Source organism: Cyprinus carpio, chromosome A7, assembly GCF_018340385.1.
Source record: "Cyprinus carpio isolate SPL01 chromosome A7, ASM1834038v1, whole genome shotgun sequence".
Taxonomy (NCBI): Eukaryota; Metazoa; Chordata; class Actinopteri; order Cypriniformes; family Cyprinidae; genus Cyprinus; species Cyprinus carpio.
This window is the reverse complement of record NC_056578.1, coordinates 28778736-28800537: the sequence shown is the minus strand read 5'-3', so window position 1 is coordinate 28800537 and position 21802 is coordinate 28778736. Positions and strand designations below refer to the sequence as shown.

General features: G+C 36.2%; 1 protein-coding gene across 2 annotated transcripts in view; it reads left to right on the top strand.

Moving 5' to 3' along the window:
• The first annotated feature begins 168 nt into the window (after positions 1-168).
• The window catches only part of hsd17b12b (hydroxysteroid (17-beta) dehydrogenase 12b), a 34304-nt gene continuing 12670 nt past the window's right edge, over positions 169-21802 (top strand). Inside the window, exon 1 of one of the 2 annotated variants that reach the window (XM_042760684.1) lies at positions 169-277. In XM_042760684.1, coding sequence (XP_042616618.1) covers positions 184-277 — 94 coding nt within the window. In that variant the 5' untranslated portion in view covers positions 169-183. Of the gene's footprint in view, positions 278-12748; positions 13061-21802 lie in introns of those variants that run through there. The other variant, XM_042760685.1, reaches the window with a different exon arrangement.

Genomic DNA, 21802 nt, shown 5'->3' with positions numbered 1-21802 from the left:
GTGAATGTGAAGATCTTGCACTCACAACGTCGCATTCTCGTGTCTGTCTATGCAAAACAAGTTTGTGCGATGCCAGCTCTCCTTTATTCTCTCAAATTGACTGGGAACGCTGATACTTTAGGTATTTCTGTTCATTCAGAAAAAGCGAGTGAGCTCATTCACGCAGTGAGCACTGTGGTCCAAATGCAGGCGCACGTCTGTGTACTCCGTACTAGATTCCTCTCAGAACACTATGCGAACATCGCTTTTCACTTCGATGAACGAGAACATGCATACGGTGAGTGATATTTGATTTCTTTCTGAGTTCTCAACTCATTTGGAACTTTAATTTTGACTTCCGACCGCTTTTAAAGTGATCTGATAACTCTACAGAGGTTGGTTGCTTGTAGTTGGATCGTACAGGCATTTGGAGAATAGGCTACAGAGTACTGCTTTTGTGTGTCTTTCAGGATCACAGAGAAGCGCACGTGCCACTTAAGAGTCTCACGCTTCAGTTCGTAGGCTATTTGTGCTTTGTATTGAGTCTTTTTATTACTTTCTATTTATCTGGATACTTCGCAGAGTGTTATAATAGTAGCAGATTAGTCGTCCTTGATATTATGCGGCCCTTTCACAACTTTAAATTCACTACTGCGACGTTCTCAAAGCGTGTTGTTCTCGATGTTGCCGAGTGGTCACGATTCGCACAGTTGTAACATATGAATCGCACCGACATCTCCGGTACCCTTTTAGCTTCTGTAATGCTTCTACGTTTTAAAAATAGCACACAAAACAAATGGACTAATGAAACAAGACCTTTTTTCATGAAGTCAGTCGTGTTCCTCCTAACTTGAGTTCCAGCAGATGAGGAACGTGCGAGCCCTTTTCAAAACTGTAGATCAAGTCACTGAATATGCAGCCTGGACTGTCTAGACTGCCCCAACTCAGTCCTGCTGCACCCAGTAAGAACAAAGAAAGGACTGTAAGAAAGAATCTGTTCTCTTAACAGTTGAAATGAGTGGAGGCGGGTTTCAGCACCACGGACAGCGACTCACGGCTGCCTCAGGCCTCAGCTCGAGCGCGTGCGTCGCACTGCATTTTACGTGAAACCGTATGAAATACGTAGCAACAAGTCTACTGCTGCATGAACTCAATGACACCATGGAATACGTATTTTCATCGCCGTTGATCATCCTGAAAATATTTACCCTGCGTTTCCACTTTATATATATATATATATATATAATATATATATTATATATATATATATATATATATATATATATATATATCTTTTTGCGTTCTTGCAAGGACCCGAGTAACCATATTATATGATTATATGAATAACCCTACTATATGATTGACTGTGTCGGGGACTGTGTTGTGTTTAATTGTATAAAGTCTGGTTTAGAATATATATATATATATATATATATATATATATATATATATATATATATATATATAGAGAGAGAGAGAGAGAGAGAGAGAGAGAGAGAGAGAGAGAGAGAGAGAGAGAGAGAGAGAGAGGTCCATCGGTTTTCAAGAGTTTAATCATTGTGTCCATTCTTGTTCTTACACTGACATTGTTTATGTGGTTGGTGTACGGAGCTTGTGTGTTTCTCCTCCTGCTGTAAATCATGTTTACATTTTTGCCTCAAGCATTCTTCATAATATCGCCTTAAATGATAAAACAGCCACCGAATCCAGCAGTAATGTCTTTCATTAAGGCATCGACAAAAGGAGGGGAGTATGAACGTGACGTCAATGCAACTGACGCAGCTTTGGATAAAGGAGGAAACAGAAAATACTTATTTTCCATATATACATGATTGCATTGCAGGAGTTTGTATCTGTTACTGGTAATATCGTTTTGATGCAAGTAACTGGGGCGTAACACTTGCTCAAATCAGTTGAGCAGTCCATCAAAAAAACAAACAAACAAACAAAACAAAAAAAAAACCGAAACGAATCCTCATCCATTCAAATAAAAGCAGAAATCACGATTAGTTTTTTTTTCTAAAGGGTGCCATGTCTCCATACCCGAGCGTCACGATCCTTTACGCAAACCGGGTTAGTGAGAAGACGTGAACGCGCATGTCACGGTGATCACGTACAATTCCTCTGAGGAGCATTTGTGAGTGCCTTTTTTCTCCAAGTGCTCTAAAAATAGTAACAGCTTGATCCAGAAATAGACAGGGGTATCACCCTCATATGCAGCCTTCGTTCTGAGGCATAAAAACACACCAGGGCGGCACGTTATGTGCTCTCGTTGCGTCCTTGAGATATTTCCTTGTGGTATTATTGAACGTTTCGTTCAGTACTGACACAATGTATTCTTCTCATCGAGGGCTCCCTCCACCGGCGAGACCTCTCGCTCTCCTGGTGACCTCGGTTGCATGTTCTGGATTGAAATACTCTATGTATTTATAGACGGTTTTGTATGGTCATTTAATTCTGCAAGTAGGATTAGTTATCGCATGCATCATGTCAGGGAATCACCCCGTTTGCGTTCAGTGAAGGAAGCTGGAGGTGGATCACACTGGAGCTTGCTCTCAAATACGCAAACAAAGACTGCCTATAAATGAACTATTATCAGTCGTGGCTGCTATCACATGATGTAGCCTCCATAATGTAGAGGAGCTGTCCGCCATCAGTGGTGCTGAAATCCGTCAACTTTCACTCACAACGTTGCAGCTATAGTGTCCAGTCCTAAGGTCCAGTCTTTACAAAAAGTACTAAAAAAAGACGATTCACTCTAGACCTTTACCAATGAATAAAAGTGCCCTTTCGTGTCCTTCATCATGTGGAAATTGTTGTAGGCAGAGCGTCTTCTGGTTTTTACAGCCTATTCCACACACTGAAGACTGCTTTTGTGAATATGACCATTTCCTCAATAATTCAGTATATCACATATGTTTAATAATTCATTCCCTGCACGGGATCCTGAGGTTAGTCTGGTAACCCTACTGAAAACATGATCTTAAACCAGTTCAAGATGATTTGCTGGTCTTAAGCCTGACTAGGCTGGTTGAGATGGTCTCCCACCCCGATGAAAAACTCAAACCAGCTCGTGAATCCCTCTAAAAAGGACCTGTGAGAAACCATTGAACCTCAAAATCACGTACGTGGTAACACCCTAGAGGTTTTTTTTTTTTTTTTTTTTTTGGAAGGGAAATCAATGTTTTTTGTTTTTGTATAATCATCAAAATAAGCGACGCTGATTTGTAAACAATCCGGTTTGTTTATAGACCCAAATGCGTGGTCTTTGTGAAAGCAGCTCGTAGCTGTAAAATCTCGGTCATACATATGGTCTATGTTCATCACTTCAAAGACCAATCAATTCTTCACGTTTGCCAAAGGTACGAAATGGGCAAGAGCCCAGCGCTCCTTAGTAATTCATTTTTGGCGTGCAGTTTAATCGGAAACAGCACAGATTGGCGAGTCGTGACTGCTAAAGTGAGTAATGCGCGTCGGCTGCGTCAGTAGGGGCAAAGCGCTGGGTGCCGGAGACAGATGGAGGGAATCGTGACTGACTGGAGACTTCCACAAATGAAACCACAACCTCATCATGTCTCCTTGAGAGCGCTATCTGTTGAGATTAGACTTAAATGTTAGGGTCTCGCTGTTCTCCCCTGTCACTCTCAGTCCTGACCTTGGAATCCGGAGGCAATTTTACACATTCAGAGAAAAGCGAGCGCAGGGCTCTCTGGTCAGAGAGTTTATGTGTGCGTGTGTGCTCGTGCTCGTGAGGAGGACGAGGTTATTTTATGGTTGCATGTGTGTGTGTGTGTGTGCGTGAGTGCGAGAGATGTGTGGGGTATCCAAATATAGCCAGACTCAGAGAATGATGTTCATTATTTTATGAGACAAGGAAAGGAGGAAGCTTTGGTGACTACAGACCTGCACAAGGATCTTGAGGAACTTGTGGTAAGTGTCCAGCTGGATCATTTTGATATTTATCGGCGGTGGTTATGCGTATATTTGATATTGATATATGCATTTTGTATTTGAATGAATCATTCCAGATGCTTTGACTTGATACTCTTAGATTAACACCAAGTTAACAACCGAAACTCGTATAATAAAACACTTTCATTACTAGACATGTCGTAGTGACGAAAGGTTGGCAAGTTCGGATTAAGAAAGCTCGCTTTGCAAAGGCAACAATGAAGCAAATTTATTAAATGCATTTCGCACACCGGTGGAGAATTAGTTTTCTATATTTTTTCCTTTTTTCAAAAAGGGGGGTCCCTGTGTGAGAAGAGCACGGATTGGTCGAATGACGAGTTTTCGTACGCTCCAATGAAATCCTTCACTGCTCTCTATTTACCGTGAGCTGGAGCGCAGTAATTCCCCTCCTTCAACAGATCTATCGACTGACAGGAGTAGATCAGCTTTTTGCTTAACCACATCACGAACAGGAGAATATGTACAGTATGGCCATGGGAACGGCATCGAAGCACGGATAAAATGACAGTGCACGGGCTCGAAAGGGAAGGGAGTCGTACACTAGAGCGGATTCTGTTCATTTCTGCGCGAATGTGTAGAATTGGTGGCTGCTGCACACGGTCCGGCCATTGGCTACAACAACATGGACTGTTAGTAATTATGGACCAAGCCTGCAACTCAGATGTCACATTCAAAGCGTACGGAAAAGTCTTTCACGAATCTTTTTGCTTTTTGGGGTCTGGGCTTGCTGTTTTTAAATGTGAATGGGTTGCCCTTAAAAGAATTTGCGTTTGGGGAGGGCAGAGAATGATAGTAGTAGGATATCTCTTACTTCTGCTCCTCTTGGACTATCACCATTCTCATCGCCAAAATGGCAAACGTTGCAGTTCTGATGAGTTATTAGCCTATGTGATTTTTTTAAGAATTGGAAATAAATAAATAAATAAATCAAAATAAAATCCGCGGTTTTCACTATTTTCTTTCTTTTTTGAGTCTGACACTCCCTTTCAGTATCAAGTGGCTGCAACCGCGCCTTATCAATTTAAAACGATTTAATTCTGAATTTTAAGAGTAAGGGTTGGAGTCTGCATGCTTACTATAACTAAAATAAAGAATGCGATGCGCGACGCTTTTACCATGTGAATAAACAACTGAATTAAAGCTCAAATGCAATAAAAATAATATTACATCTGGATCGTGACATCTTATTTGGAGTTTTGCAGAGACGCAGCTGACGCGCGCGCAGGTGCTGTTTCATACAGCTCGTGGAACATCAATTGTGTTTGGAGAGTTACTATATATTTTCCAAACAGGATTCGTGATACTCCTATTTAAATGGAAAAAGGCACAGCAGCCGATGTATGGACGGACCGATCCTTGAACGACTCCTTGTTAAATTCAGTTAAAAACACGCGTGTATGTCAAAATATCTGCTTGGAATCACAACTTTAGACTAGTAGTGTCACGTGCCCTTACCTGTGCTCAGAATTAAGGAAACGGGGCCAGAGTTTTGTTGTCCGGACATATGGCTTGTTCACACTTACCTTCACATATAGCATACACAATAAAATTAATTTTCGAAGTTGTAAATAAAACAAATATTATTAGAATACGTTTTAAAAGGAAAATACTATTTAAGTCTTTCTACTGCAAAATTAACGGTATTTAAGTGTCACTTGCAGCTTTTTTGAAATTAATTGTGAAATTTACTAACAATTTCTGACTGAAAATTGTTTCTAGAGCAAATTTTTGTCAGTGTAGACAGAGTAATTGCATACAAAACTAAGGGAGTCTTGATAATCCACTCAGACACCCTAACATTAGATTTATCCACAATTCATCAGGCAAACCACACACTCTCTATTATAACCTTTAAGGAAAACCTAACTCAATAATTTTATCATTGTCATCATGGCACAGTATGAGAGCCTCTGATAATATAATGTGCTACTGTAAAAACGCAAAACAGTATATAGGTGCAGCAGTGCTGTAAGCAATGAAAGTGAACCACTGAAGCAGTTAACCATCACAGTAATATAATAAAGTTTTTATGTTTTATTCTGCTACATGTTCTTCAACATTTTGTTTTGAGATCTGCAAATAGTAGATAATATGCGATGTTGCATGCTTCATTGTTTCAAAACATGCTATGTAATGCCTGACATTTAAACTGTGTTTGGGACTAAGCACCATCAGTTTAATAAGGACCAAAGTCACTGTGACTCTGTAATTTAATGGACTATTTGACTATGATTTCAACATTATTTGGTTTGCAAAAAAAAAAAAAAAAAAAAAAATGAAAAGAGAATTATTTGAGTCATAAGTGTGTATGTGCATGTGCTGGCAGCACTTTCCTGTTCACTTGTCTCTAATTGTCATAGACTAGTTATGACGAAAATGTGCCGTTTGTGTTCAGGCCTTTTCACGTTCTTGTTCAATATCATGTTCCAGTCATGTTCTCTAATCAAGCAGAAATAACACATTAAAGTAAATCACTTAGTCTTGTGAAGTGAGTACTATAATGTATAACAACAATGCATGTTAATTTCTGTGCAGGTTATTTTAGCCCCAGGGCCTGAGCTAAAACATAGAGAAGAAGACAGACACACACAAACACACACAAGAGAGAGAGGGAGGGATGGGAATCTGAGTCAACAGATCAGGGCAGCCCATGCCTAAATAACAGATACCAAGCACGTAAATAATGGCATTTGTGTATGTTTTCTCAAATGCTTGTTTTATACTGGATAACATTTATGGATTATCTTTTCTTTGTCTTCTTTTTATGATGCTGTAGATTGCAACCAGATGCACTGATTGCATATTTAGTGTAAATGTTAAGATTTATTCATTAAGAGAATTGTTCATTTTTATGTTTTAAAACTAAAATATGACATGAGGTTGACTCCCGTCCTCTGACTCTGCATTTAAGAGGTGACACGCTCGTATGGTAACCACTCTAAACCATGTGTACAAACAATGGATTGTTATTTTGTATTAACTCATCAATAAGAAAATAAATGTTTATAATGACAAATGGTGTTTTCATTCTCATTAATTTTTGCAATGGGGTAAACTATTTAGATGATCTAGGCTGATTCATTTGTTTTAGTAAACACACCACATATTAGGTTCAAAGCCCAGACGATCCTCATGTTGTGATATCCTGCACTGTTAATACCATTTCAACTAATAGCTTATAATAGTTAATATCAGTCACTATAAATATAATGTCTCTCAGATTGTTTCGTAAAATAATAATTGCAGAAGCAACGTTTAAGTTGTCTGTGCATTAGTGCCTATTGACTATGCCTTTCTTTTGTTAGATTTGTAAAATGTTATTTTAAAATCTGCAAAGTAAATTATTAACCATGTAAGAAGCAATGTGATATATAAAATGAATATGAATTGTATAGGAAGCCTTGATACAGTACTTTACACGTGTACAAACCAAATTAGAAAGTCCCAAAGGCTGCAAACGTATCTCATTTTATTACCATCTGAGCTTACGCAATACATTTTTTGGGGTGAATAATGCCTTTATAATGTGCTGTTTTTATTTCCACATACTCCTTAAAGAAACGCAAATGCAAATTAAACCTCAGTTAAACAGGTTCTCTTAAATACATAAATATTTTCTCATGTTGTAGATGCTGTGTTGAACATGCTCTGAAAGAATGCTTAACCCTTTTGGCATTACCCAGCCTCATCTACTTCAGACGCAGACAGTCCATAGCATTTTGTATGGCTTAACACAGTTTAAACTTGCAGTTTCATTACTAAAAGCAGGTAAGCAGGTAATTAAATCTCAACAATACTCTCTTTACAATAATTTGTTTGTTTGTTTGTTTCTTTCTTAAAAGGACTAACAAACATATATATTATAGTCCTATAATCTTAGCATCCATGTCATTCAAACAATTGATAACTTTTTTCTTTCTATAACATAGAAAACAGATTTGTTGTTGTTTTCTGGTAGTTTTCTAGTAAACTGTATCAAAACACATTATGAGTTTTCTCACCCTTTGTCTTAAAGTGCTGCAATGAGATTCAGATTATGCTGAATTTATTTAAAAATATATTATTTTTTTTTATATAAAAGATATATATCATGACATTAATTTAAGATATTATGCATTTTTCAGGATTAAACAATTTTGAATACTGAGTAAGGAATGCATCTGCCAAAAATAATACTCACGGCAGAGATGTGCAGAGAACTGGCTGCATTTCTTTCTCATGAGTCACCTTAGAGATCTCCTTAAAAACAACAACAACAACAACAACAATAATAATAATAATAATTAAATATATATATATATATATATATATATATATATATATATATATATATATATATATATATATATATATATATATATATATAAATATGAAATAGAATGTGGGTTTTTATACATCCTATTCATTAGACAGTTATATTTTTCTTCACTCATGTACCTTATGCTTCAGGTCACTTTGAAATATACCTGATGCTCAGTATGCTTTCAATAAACCTCTCCTAAAGTCTTCCTAAATCTTATCTTTACAGACCAGTCGTTTCTGTCTGCCATTTTATAGATTTTATATTTTGACCTTTTAAATGATAAATTATATATTTTCAGAGCTACTGAATTTACAAATAATACTGTACATTGAATGACTGCAATCTGATAATAAAGATACTTCTTTAAAGGTCTTTGTAATGACATTTTACCCATATACATTTTTTTCAGAAGGCATCTAAATATGATCTAGAATGATTAAAAAATGTAACCTAAAACATCTTCCCTTTCCACTTACATATAACTCATATGGACTATTGAAATGAGCTGAATCAGATTAAAGCAACTACTAAACATGTTAAAAAAATTAAAATTGTCTTTGTTTGAAATAATTACTTATACTATCTGAGAGATCTTCTGCTAACACCACTGTTCATATATTATAAGTCATTTTATGACTTATAATATATGAATTATTTTGTTTAATTGCTGTTTTTAGTGACATTATTAGTGACATTAGTGACCACATTCACTAACTCTTGTGAATTTATTTGCATTAAAACGTGCAGCTTTATGCACCTAACAATATTGTATATAAATACTTGAGTACTAAAAGAAAAATAAATGACTGAAAGCACAGTTTATTTGTTATGTCTGTTCTCAGTTCAAAAATTCTTCAAATTCTTTTTGTCTTGAACATTTATGCTTGCTTTTATCCCTACAATTAAAAATAATTTTAAATGATGTAGATTTGATGATATTATGTCATTTCACGCCCCCTCAAAAACTGCTGTAAAAGCAAACAAATCTATGAGGTTGGAGGGGATTTGGCATATTTAACATAAATACATTCACACAGACACAATGAGACTAATCGGTCACATCTTTACCTGTTTAAAATATTTGGCCATCAAAATAATGTAATCTGAAAACATGGAAATGTCAGCTTTCCAGGGTTTTGTTTAAATAATTGTTACTCTCCATTTTGTGTGTAATAATGTGAATTGTTTTACTTTTGCTCATCCTTTTATCATCTGTATACTTAAATAAGGGCTTTTAAAAGTCATAAAACAATTTAAACTGACTAAATGTAGTCATACCTGTGTCCTTTCTGTCTGACATGCAACATATAGTCAAACATGGAGCCAGGATTGCCAATACAAACCAAAAGAGCCAGACACATTAATGTGTTAGTTTAATTTTGACTGTGGCATATTAAAAATTAAAGCTCAGTCAGAACACTCATTGCTGGCATTTATATAGATGTTAAACAAGTTGTCCTACAGTTTGTGCAGTCATACCATCATAAACATTTTGTCCCATCATGTAAATGCTGTTCATGGTTTATTAAAATGCCCAAATTCACACTGATCTGGCCTGCGTTTCTCAAAAGCACTGTAAGCTTCATAGAAACTATTTGCATCAATAATCTGTGTGTCAGTCCTTGAGGACAAAATGACTGAAAAGTCCCTGGGACTTAATGTTACTTAAAGTATTTAATGTTTTTTTAAATAATAAAAAACGCTTGGGTTAAGCTTAGTCTGTGGTAATAAAACGTGTCTTTATTTAAATATAATAGAAGTTTATTATGATGTAGATGTGTGTTTTAGGTGTGTGTGTCCATGTTCAAGGACCTGAGATTCAGTAAATGAAAATGAAGAAGCACCGTGAAAAGAAAAATGTACTTACTTTGAATGTACATGTGTTCTGCATGAAGGATTTTTGAAATGTTTTAATTTTTTATTTTAGACATTGTAGATGAGTAAATAAAAAAACAACACAAAAGTCAGAGAAAACGGAAGCAATTATATGCAGTGTGGAAAAGCATGCTAAATTTGAAAAAACATGGGTTATTAGTGGGAACCAATAAGAACATAAATAATAACATTAATAATAATAATAGACAGACAATAGTTGAGCACTTCTATAGAAGTTAGAAGATGTTCATAATATTTGCCTGAAATATCTCATTAGTATTTTTTGTTAAATATCACCCAAAACATATTAACTATATTGAATCTTTTCATTAAACATGTTACTTTGACTGCAGGGTTATCTTCAAACTTAACCTCAACTACACACACACACACACACACACACACACACACACACACGTTTACTTAAATGGAGAGATTACAGTACATAGACTTCTGTTGGATTTATATACAGATAGTTATACATTTTATAAGCTAACCCTAACCCACACTCTAACCCTACCCCTAACAGAAAACTTTCAGAATTTTTACATTTTACCAGTTTTACAAATGAGGATGCCCCAAAGGGAGGTTTTTGGAGATTTTGTCAGGTTTTGACCGCCTTTGGTACAAATTTATCTCCAAAATATGGTTAAGTAGGCACACACACACACACAAATGCACGCACACACACACACACATGAATGCATGCACACACACACACACACACACACGCACACACACACACACACACACACACACACACACACACACACACACACACACACACACACACACACACACTGTTTCCATGTTTTCTCGGAATATTCCATATGTGTAATGGTTTTATACTGTACAAACTGTTTATTCTTTTACATTATACTAACCCTACCCTAACCAACCCCTTATATTTTTAGATTATCAAAAAACTTCATTCTGTAAGATTTATAAGCTGATTTTTCTTATGGGAACCAAAATGGGGATTTTGGATATTGCCATCTTCATGTGGAAATTTTGATCCCATAATTTAGGGTATACCTGAACCACACACATTCACTCAGGTTTTCACTCTTGCAGTGCATGTGTGTTATGGGCATGTAAATCTGCACTCTAAAAAAGATGGTTCTTTAAAAGTCCTTTACACGTAGTAACAGTTCTGTTTACAACCATATCATCCTGAAGAAACTCTTTTATGCTGAAATGGTTCTTTGTGTTGGGGTTAAGGGTTTTTTAATTCCCACCTTTTTATTTTTTCACATCTGTAACTGTCAATGGCACCTCATTACTACATTTCTGGAGCTCAACCATGCAACATCACAGACTATCAACAGACATCTCGACAGGTAAATTATTTTATTTGTAAAATGTCTATGAACTTTTACTTTCGAATTATAACTGATTAGTAAAGTGCAAGCAGCTCTGTTCAGCTAAGGATACTTCAGTCCTCTTCTCCACTATAAGTAACAGTGATATTGAAGTTATGATCCATATTGCTAGAATTTTAAATTACTTGGGTTTATGTATAAACATGACCAGTCACAAAAAACAAAATGTAAACATAATTGTTTTGTATTTCTCTCCTGATTCTGTGGCATCCCACAACCTTCTCAAAATACACACATAATGATGGACATAAAGGCATCATATACGATTGTGAAGATTTTTCACTGGAACTTCTTTACATTGTCTTCATTGCATTTTTTAAAATGTATTAATTCATGTTCACTGTTGTTGTTACTGTTAGATCCCTGTCATTTTTGTTACAATTTCACGTCAATAACAAAGTAAAAGTACTGTATCTGACAAGGCTTGCCATTTTTTTTAAATGCAAAACACTAATAGATGCTATAACAAGACCAGGCAGACAACCAGGTTAAACAATATTAAGAAATAATTTTATATATGCTTTCAAAGCATTGTTCTTTGAAGAAAAGGGTTCTATTTAGCTTCAAAAAGGGTTTGGCTATTATTACAAGCCGAAGAAACCCATTCTGGTATCATCTAGAACCATTTTTCTTACCATTGTTTAATGAAACATCTGTCAAATGTGTGTGTGTGTAGGTTTTTTCAGTATCATGTATTTGAAGAAGTATATGATACATACATACATACACTTACATACATATGTAAGCTATGATATGAATTGTGATACTGCAGCTTTAGTCAACAACAATATAATTTTTTCCCCTTTGCAGGAACAAGATTGTCACTCATATTTAAAGCTTGGAATTCTTTAAAAAGGCACTGGTATATTTTCTATTTCATATGTCATGTTTTGCACACTATAGGCTATAATACAAATTATTGATTAAATAATTTATCAAATAGGTAACAGCATTTAAAGTTAAAAACCTTTGTCAGTCCACTGCCGTTAGAAAAATAAATTCACAGACTTATCTAAGTATGTATTTCGTTTGTAATCGTATCATTTCGACCAAGCTTTAAGTTAATCTAAGTCCTCTCGGGGACCAACCATTTGAGACGTCTATATATTCCTGCATCTCAATGTTTTATCCACACTTTTAATCTGCAGCCTTTCGCTGATACACATGAGATAGTGGGCGATGACGAGCTATAACGAACAGAACTTAGATCCAATCAGAATGCAGTCTGCAGAAAATGCAACAATACGTAATTAATGCGGAAGCGGATGTGCTTGAATCCCGCACACCAACGAGCCGATAGCGTGCAGCATCACATCCATCGATATTTGTAGCAAACACTGTAAACAGTTGTGATCTTGCGTGTGTGAGACAGCGAGGCCCACTGACTGTGTTATGATGGAGCAGCTGACCGATGCACTGTACTGGATCGGAGCTGTCACGGTGGCCTGGCTGTCGGTCAACACTCTGTGCTGTCTGCTCAGCGGGATCCGCGTGTGGATTGTGGGCAATGGGAATTTGATGAGGGCGTCCCTACTCGGGAAATGGGCAGGTTGGTACACACTGCACTGACAGACGTAGCGAACACTTTTATTATTATCAGGCAAGCCGCTTCAACAATCAGCCATCAGTTACTGTGTGTGCAATGTAACAATATAGTGGTCGTGTGATATTCGCCTGTGTGCAGCAATTTCTATATAAATAACTTTTTTCCTCTTTTGTTACACATTTTATACATGACTTAAACTCAGACTGTCTAATCCGCTTGACGTGTCCATCTTCCGATAATACTGTTTCCGGGTCCTGTGCTGCTTTGGCTGAAGCTCTAGTTGCTTCAGTGCAGTGCTGTGTCTCTTGTTGTTTGAATAGATCTCGAAAGGGACCAGAAGCAATGATTGCAGGACAGAAATACAGACAAGTGCAGTAATGTTACTTTATGGATAAATATTGTGTGTTAAAAAAAGAAAAGGGGGGAAAAAAAAAGAGGCAAAATTGCAATTTTGTGTCAGTTTATTTTTTTGTGTAGCCTATATCTGTTTACTAATTCGCAAGTATTTAATATTGAGAATTGGTCCCTAAACTTAAGTGTCACCCCTTCTCTAATAGTAGCAGAACCGGAAGCTCTCTCTCTCTCTCTATATATATATAAGGTCGATTCATTTTCTCCATGGGGAAATGGATTTTTAACCATAACTTATGGACCTTTAAAGACAGACATACAATGAGCACCAAGCTTTATTAATTGAATGGAACATACTTTTGTTGAAATCATGAAATCATTTGCTTTATTTATTTATTTTTTCAATAATCCTGGTTTAAAAAAAAAAACTAAACTTTTTATTAGTGTGAGTCACTTTGTACCTGGTCTATACAGCTAGCTTGCAATATCAAGTAGCAAATAAGTGGTTTATAGCAAACATCTTGTTTTTAAAAGAAGTTAAGCAGCATGAGCATGGGCAAGAAAACTTGATTGCCAAGCCATTTCATGTCTTTAGTTTCTCATAGTGTAAATTGTTTAACATAAGCGACCACAGAAGCTCATAGAAGCACAAGGTCATAATGGCTCTGGGTCGTAACTGAGGTGTACTTTGTAACAAAGGGATGAGTGTGATGCTGACCGGGGTGGAAGGGATCTGGAGTTAACCAGTGCATACTCTGCCAATGATTTCTTAGCACAGGAGTGGGAGTCTTTTTGCTTTATTCATAGACCTGACTTTTGACCATGTGCTTATCATATGTGGAGTTCCAAAAGGCCATCATTCTGTAGAGTTTAGACCTGTCACCCCACCAACAAGCTTTGCTCTGATTTTGACTTCAGCTCATATCTAATCAAGTGACTTCCTTGCTGTCGTTAATTTTTAAACCATTTTTAAATGCCAGCTGTCGATCTTTTTAAAAACAAGTACAGATCATGTCATAATTTATCAGTCATCTGTGAGAATTTGTTAGTGATACTTAAATGCATTTAGTTTTAACCAATATAAATCAGTGCTTCTCAGCCTTTTTTATTCAGAGACCCCTGTTGTTTAATACAACATTCCAAGGCTAACTTTTTTTTTAACAAAAACGATAATATTGATTTTAATTGAATGAACCAAGATTCATTGTATGATTCCAGAAGTTTCCTGTATTATGCTCTTCAGAAGAAAAAACAAAACAAAAAACTTTTTTTTTCCAGTAAAAAAAACAACAGTTTTTTAATGGTTCTCAAACAGGGAGTCTGGCCCACTAGGGGGTCTCAGCAAATTTCCAAGAAAGCTGCATCATTATTAACATATTAAAATGATCTAACTCTCATCATATAATAACTATAAATAACCACTAAATCAGTAACTAAGTAAAACATGAGTTATTGTGAAAATAATAAATTAGGTGTATTTTAATGCATTAAAAATAAGATTTGTCTTCATAAATTTGCCCCTTTTAATTTTGAAAAAAGCATATTTTAAAAATAATAACTTATATGAAAGCCAGTAGGATATTTGAATTCATACAATTGCTTTGCGTTAAGAATAAATGGAAATTCAAGTTGTTTTCACTGCTAAACTTTTAGGGTTTTGCAGTCATTGAATCAGTGGTTTAAAATGATCAGGTACCATTTATGAATGATTCATTCATGACTGGATTTGTGAACCAAATCCAATTTAAAATGAATGATTTGTTTATAAATCCCACATTTATACTTCTCTTATGATTTCACTTAGGAGAGCTAGGGAGGTTGTGAAGATTTTTAATGAGTAACCGCTTAAATTTAGACTTCCTTACACAGAGCATCTAAAGCCATATGACAGCTTTGTGTCATTTGTTTTTCAAGTCAGATCTTTTCAAATAACTGCTTGATCCATTTAACTCGTTGATTCAGTTATCTGGTTGAAGAAGTTATTAGCAAATTTTCATCCAATAACTACTTAAATTTTGTTTGTTTCTAATAGGGCTGTGCAATTAATCACATTCCATGACAATCGCATCTGATTAATTGCACAGCCCTAATTTCTAATATAAAGCTGTGCATCAATTCAGAAGACTTGGTGTATAGTGCATAAATCATGTAAACTGTGTTGTAGTGATGGTAGAAATGATCTTTTTCAAACCTTCGAGTCAACTGAACCAGTTGTTTCGCACTGTTTCTCAGTGAATACGCATGATTGAAACATTTCGAAACAGTTGTAATGTAACAAAGCCTCATTTACTGAAATCACGTGACTTCAACAGTTTGATATGTGCTCTGAACCTCTAGTTCGAAATAAATCATTCACAAATGTTTCGAAAGCTTCACAAGGCAATGCTTCGAAAGCACCAATCGCTATCTTTTTGAGGCTTGAAAGCTTCACTTCCCATTAATTCACTAGTTACTGCATAGATTATAGGGATGCACGATAAATATCGGCCGATAATTAATGCGCATCTTGCCAGTAAAGCTGCTTCTCTAATTAGCGGCAAATTCCATCAGGTGCATGATTTCACATAGAACAGCTGTTACTACACAGAGCCCTTGTTAACTGACAAGCTGCACAAATCCACGTCCATTATCAGCATTGATTTGCGCAGCTTGTCAGTTAACAATGGCTAATAGATTAAAACAAATAATTTCTAAAAAATAGAGGGAAGAATCCCTCAAAGGCATTTAGCAGACACAATTATAAAACATAAGGCAGAAAATGATACGAAATATGCATAGAAAATATATGTGATTATTTTAACTCTAAAATATGTTGTCTTAAAGGGACAAAGTTCACCCAAAAATGAAAATTTCCTTTTGATTTACTCTCCCTCAGGTAGGGCTGAACGATTAATTGCACTTGCAATAATTGCAATATGGAAAAACGACGAATAGTCTGCGATTACACTTGGTCATGTGGCACGCAAGAGTAAAGAGGTGTGTTCGACTGGGCTTGAAGATCGATCGGTGTATGACATCAAAGTATGGCGAGAGAAAGCATAAGGAGATGTCCGCTCTCTCATAGCTCTCACAGTACTTTGATGACACACCGATCATTCTAGCAGCGCTGCTTCATGTCGAACACATCTAAGCAGTGTTCAGAGGAAGCACCAAGTTGGCACGCTACAGTGTTGCCAAGTCCGCGGTTTGGGAAACCCCTCCATAAAACGTGTATTTTACCCCCGGAATACTGGTGGACCCTCCTCGAAATGCAATTGGGCTAGTTTTGAGTAGCAATTGGGCGGGTTTTGTTGTGAAAACCTGGCAACCCTGGCACGCTACACGTGGAAATGTTTTAAAGCATATATAATATAAACGTACTTCAAAACGGCACATTGAAATTACTCAAGCAGTAACAAGTAAGGTGCATTTCATTACTGAAGACTTTATAAATAATATATTTAATAAGGTTATATATATATATATATATATATATATATATATTAGGGGTGTAACGATGCACGTACCGTGTACCGAACGGTTCCCGGGCAAATTCCAAATGGAAGTGATCATCCCTGTCCCCTTGGAGTGGGGACTTTGGAGTGAGCAGGGCACGTTCATGCCATTATGTAGTCATTTGGAATGCACTTGGCAAAAGGAGCGATGTCATTTCCTCATTATCTTCAGCTGGGATGTTCCTGTGACAACGCTGCACAGTGTCCGTCAGCAGATGACGCTGTTTTAATGTCATAAATGACTTTTTATTGTTGTTAGCATAACTGTTGCAAATAAACATTTTTTTTTATTTTAAAAAAGTTTTTTCAAATATGCTATATAATATATAAAAAATATATATATATATATAATTTTTTTTTTTTTTTTTATGCTGGTGTCCATCAGCGAATCTGCTGACGGACGCCGTGCAGCGTTGTCACAGGAACATCCCAGCTGAAGATAATGAGGAAATTACATCGCTCCTTTTGCCAAGTGCATTCCAAACGACTACATACTGGCATGCACGTGCCCTGCTCACTCCAAAGTCCCTACTCCAAGGGGACAGGGATGATCACTTCCATTTGGAATTTGCCCGGGAACCGTTCGGTACACGGTACGCGTATCGTTACACCCTTAATATATATATATATAAAGTCTTTTTAAAGCAGTGGTTCTCAAAGTGTGGGGTGCACGAGTATTGCAGGGGGCGTGCGGGCCATCAGCAGAAAAAGAAAAGAAATAGAACAGTAAACAGCCAAAGAAAGTAACTTAGAATGGGAGATGGATTGGTTTGTGAAAGGGAAGAGAAAAGCCATAGATGATGTCGCACAGACCCAGGCAGAAAATATGACATATATAGCCCTAATATATCAAATAGAATAAGGCGTCAGTTTAATGTCGGGTTTTGTTGTGTCAAGTTGCGCCATGCCATAGACAGCGTCACTGATTATAATGGGTTCTACTGTATTTTGTGGCTCGCGTCTGGTGTAGACAGTGTTTAATGTTGTTGGGAGGGGAGGAAAGCCTGTGTCCTATGCCTTAGCGGACAGCATGAAACCCACAATAAATAAATAAATAAATAACAGAGAGAATAATAATAATAATAACAGTTAATCTTTCTATGCTATTTTTCAGTGTTTCAAGTGATGCAGGTGTTTCTTCCCTGTAGGTTTTTTTTTTAATTAAAAAAGCATACATTTTTCATAATGTTTCTTGAAATTATTTGGCGAGACCAAAAAAGTTTGAGAACCACGGGTCTAAAGTTAACAGACAGTGTTTAAAAAGTGCAGTCCACATGTTTACATATGTTTATTACAGTGACTTTGAATTACCTAAAGTAGTGTGGTAAAGCAACAAATTTGTTTTTATATTTCTGCAGTTTACTTTAGTTTGTGTGATTTGTATATTAATGTTTACACCAGGCTTATTTGTCAGTGCTTACAAGGTTGGAAGTTCAACAAATCAGTCAATATACTACTGTGATTGTAGTTGTTAAATAAAAATGTCATTCAGATCAATTCATGCATCACCTAATTTCATCGTAACATAGGCCTGGCCTACAGAAAAGTACATTTCTGTTTAATCTAACTTATATTGTGTTGGTCATACTATACAATGATTTTCAGCTTGTCTTTGTTGAATAATACAGAACATGAAGAGCTTTAAAAAATAATCGCATATTAAATCACAATAAGATTATTTTCTAAAATCGTTCAGCCCTACCCTCAGGCCAACAAAGATTTAGGTGACTTTTTATCTTCAGTACAACAGTAAAGAAGATTTGGAGATTATGGTTGATAAAATGCATGTCCACGGCTACCTTCTTTTTCAGAGTCAAAAAATTATATACAGGCAGCACAAAAATAATGCCTGCGTCTCCTGATCATATGTTGAGGTCTTATGAAGCGAAACAATCATTCTCTGCAAGAAACTGAACATTATTTACAACATTATTATCTGTAATCCATAGCCTTAGGCAAACGGTCTGGTTCGTTGGAGCAAATTGTTCTTTTGAACCAGTTAACCAAATTGGACATAACCACCTGACACCGCTCCTGTCTCTAGCCAGCACAGAACTATTGGAATTACTATTGTAATTTTTGGAATTACTCTGACTTGAAATGAGCCGACATACCTGCGTATATGATCTTATGGTGCCAGGTAATTTTTGTCACTTAATTTAGTGCTTCAGTTGCTCCAACCATCTACTGAACTGAGGAAACAGTTCAAACTCAGACTGAAGAACTGATGAGCTGCTGATTTGAGCTTGCATGAACTAAGCCTGCACAATTAATCAAATTTCTACTCGCGATTACAATTATGGATGCCACAAATATGTAATAGTTCAAAGTGGCAATTAATCGTTCAAAGTCCACTTATGTTATTCTGCTTGCTTAAGATGCGTTTTTTTCTTTCTACATGTTATCTTAAGGGTTTCCCCCATTATTTTAATTTTAGTTTTAGGATAACGTTTTAATACCATTCATATTTTTACTTTTTTATAATTTAAAGAAGAAACAAATCCGATGTATATTTGACATTTGAGGCTTAATACTATAGAAAAACACAAAGTTTTTCAGTTAGTGTGTTTTCAGCTTGTTTATTTTCATATAAAAATATGGCATGCAGTTGCATCAAACTATGGTATAAACATCAATCAATGTAAATTGTGATAATCGTAATTAATAATCACAATTACAATTTCAAGGGAATAATCGACAATTATGTTTTTTGTCATAATCGTGCAGCCCTAGCGTGAACTGAGCACTTGACTGAAGGGACAAAATGAAAGCTTTTCTCATGGTTTATGTAAAAAGGTGTTATGATTAACACTAGTTTATTCACTTAAAACATCACATTATTAATGGGTGCTTTCTTGCAAAGACTAAGCATTTTGTTTCATAACACCTCTTCATTATATTGTCAGGAGCCACAGCTGTTCATTTTGAGATGCCTGTATGTGCTTTTTTGACACTCAAAGTCATGGTAGCTGTGGAATTTTATGAATCGTCAAAGTTTCAGCTAAAAACTTCTTTACTGTTCTACCAAAGACTTTAGATATACCAAAGACGGTGCATTCGGGAGAAAGTGTAAACGGTAATATGGCGGAATAGTCCTGCCTTCTCAATAAAAAATTAAAATATGTTTTTTAATGCTATTGGAGCATGAGAAACAACATTTATGAGGCAGTTGCTGTCAGATTTCATTGGTGATTTCAAATATGAAATTTAAATGTAAGCGTTGTGACCAGTTTTGGAGAATTTGATGTTTCCCCATTCAAAGACATAGCAGCTGCACTAACATGACCAAGAGGCGTTTCAAAAATGGCAGCCGAGTGAAATGACTTGCCTTAAAGGGACTTTGGTTCTACTGAAGAAAAAGTAACCTTCTTGGATGGCCTGAGAGTTAATAAATTAATGGCAAATTTTCAATTTTGGGTTGGCTATCCCTGAAATACCAGGTATTGTCTTGATAATAATGCCATTGTCTTAATTTCTCTGCCATTATTACCTGTATGTCAGTGTGAAGCTACCTTTGTGAATGAAGGCATTTGTTGGCTTAATGAGTGTTTGGATGTAATTGGTTGACTGAGAGCTGCAATTGAACATTTGAGTTCTCGTGTATATTTACATCTCTCATGAAGAGCACCCTCTGTAACACGTGCCTAGTCTCCTTGTTTTGCACATTATCTCCCTCCATTTAGCCGTCTATTTTATTGTCATTCCCTCCTCTTCCTCATGGAACAGTGCACAAAGTGTTTCCTCTGCATCCTTTCTTTCTCTCAACTCCTCTGGTGCTTTTACACTGCTCTATTATCAACCGACAAACAGACCAATAGATAATTTTTTTAAAATCAGTCAGTCAGCTGAAAATTATACTTTAAAAATAATATATAAATCTCTCTCCCTGGTATATTTCTTAATGCCTGAATATGAACTGAGGTGAAGTGTAGCTTTACAGCTCATCCATGTCCGCTGTAAATGTGTGATTCATCTTCTTTCCAAGGAATTTGCATGGTACAGTGGCTTGTCATTTACTGGGAATATGAGTCAAAAATACTGAAATCTGCGTATTACATGTTCGCACAATCATGCGCATTTCACCACAATGACGTGACATAATTATGAATATTTTATATGTAATATTTCAACAAGAAATATGATATTGACTGCAATTCTCTGCTGACGTGGCTTTAATTGAATTCTCTGTCCTCTTTTGCACATTGTTCTGAATGCTTCATTAATAGATATTTATGAACTGTTGTAATGCTACTGTACTGCACACTTGATCGCAGAAAACATCCACATAGTTCTCCCCCTTTCTGAAAATATCTTGCCTCAGGGAAAAATAAATGCATCTCGCTCTATTTTTAGAGCAGCCGATTTTAAAACCATCCTTTTGAACAGTGCTGCTGATGTGAAACAAATAAAGCCGTTGAGAGAGGCACGTGGCACCCCATGCTATTTAAAGAAGCATGTTACTGGGAGTGGGGGCCCAGGAGACACTTTGAATCCTCTACTGCGGCATCCAATGAGGCGGGAGGATCCCGGTCTGCGGACGGAAAGGGGTGTGCTATTACATAACACTGCAAACATGGGAACATCCAAGGGCAGTGAGAGATCATGGCACTTTTGTTTTTCTCAAGTTTTCCAGGTTTAAAAGAGCAAAACTTGTAGGCTTGGTGGAGAACTATGCCTACTTATTACAACCCCTTGGGAAAAAAATAGACTTGTTGTGGATTAGTAAGTAAACTGTAGCTTGAACAGTAACTGTAATGAATATATTCATCTGGTATTGTTAATCACTTAATCTGAACCTGCAATGAACGCTGTAACATATGTAAAAAATAAAATAAAAATGCATTATTGGCAGCAGTTAGCACAACAGTCGGGTCCAAATAATGGTGTTTACCCTGTTGTA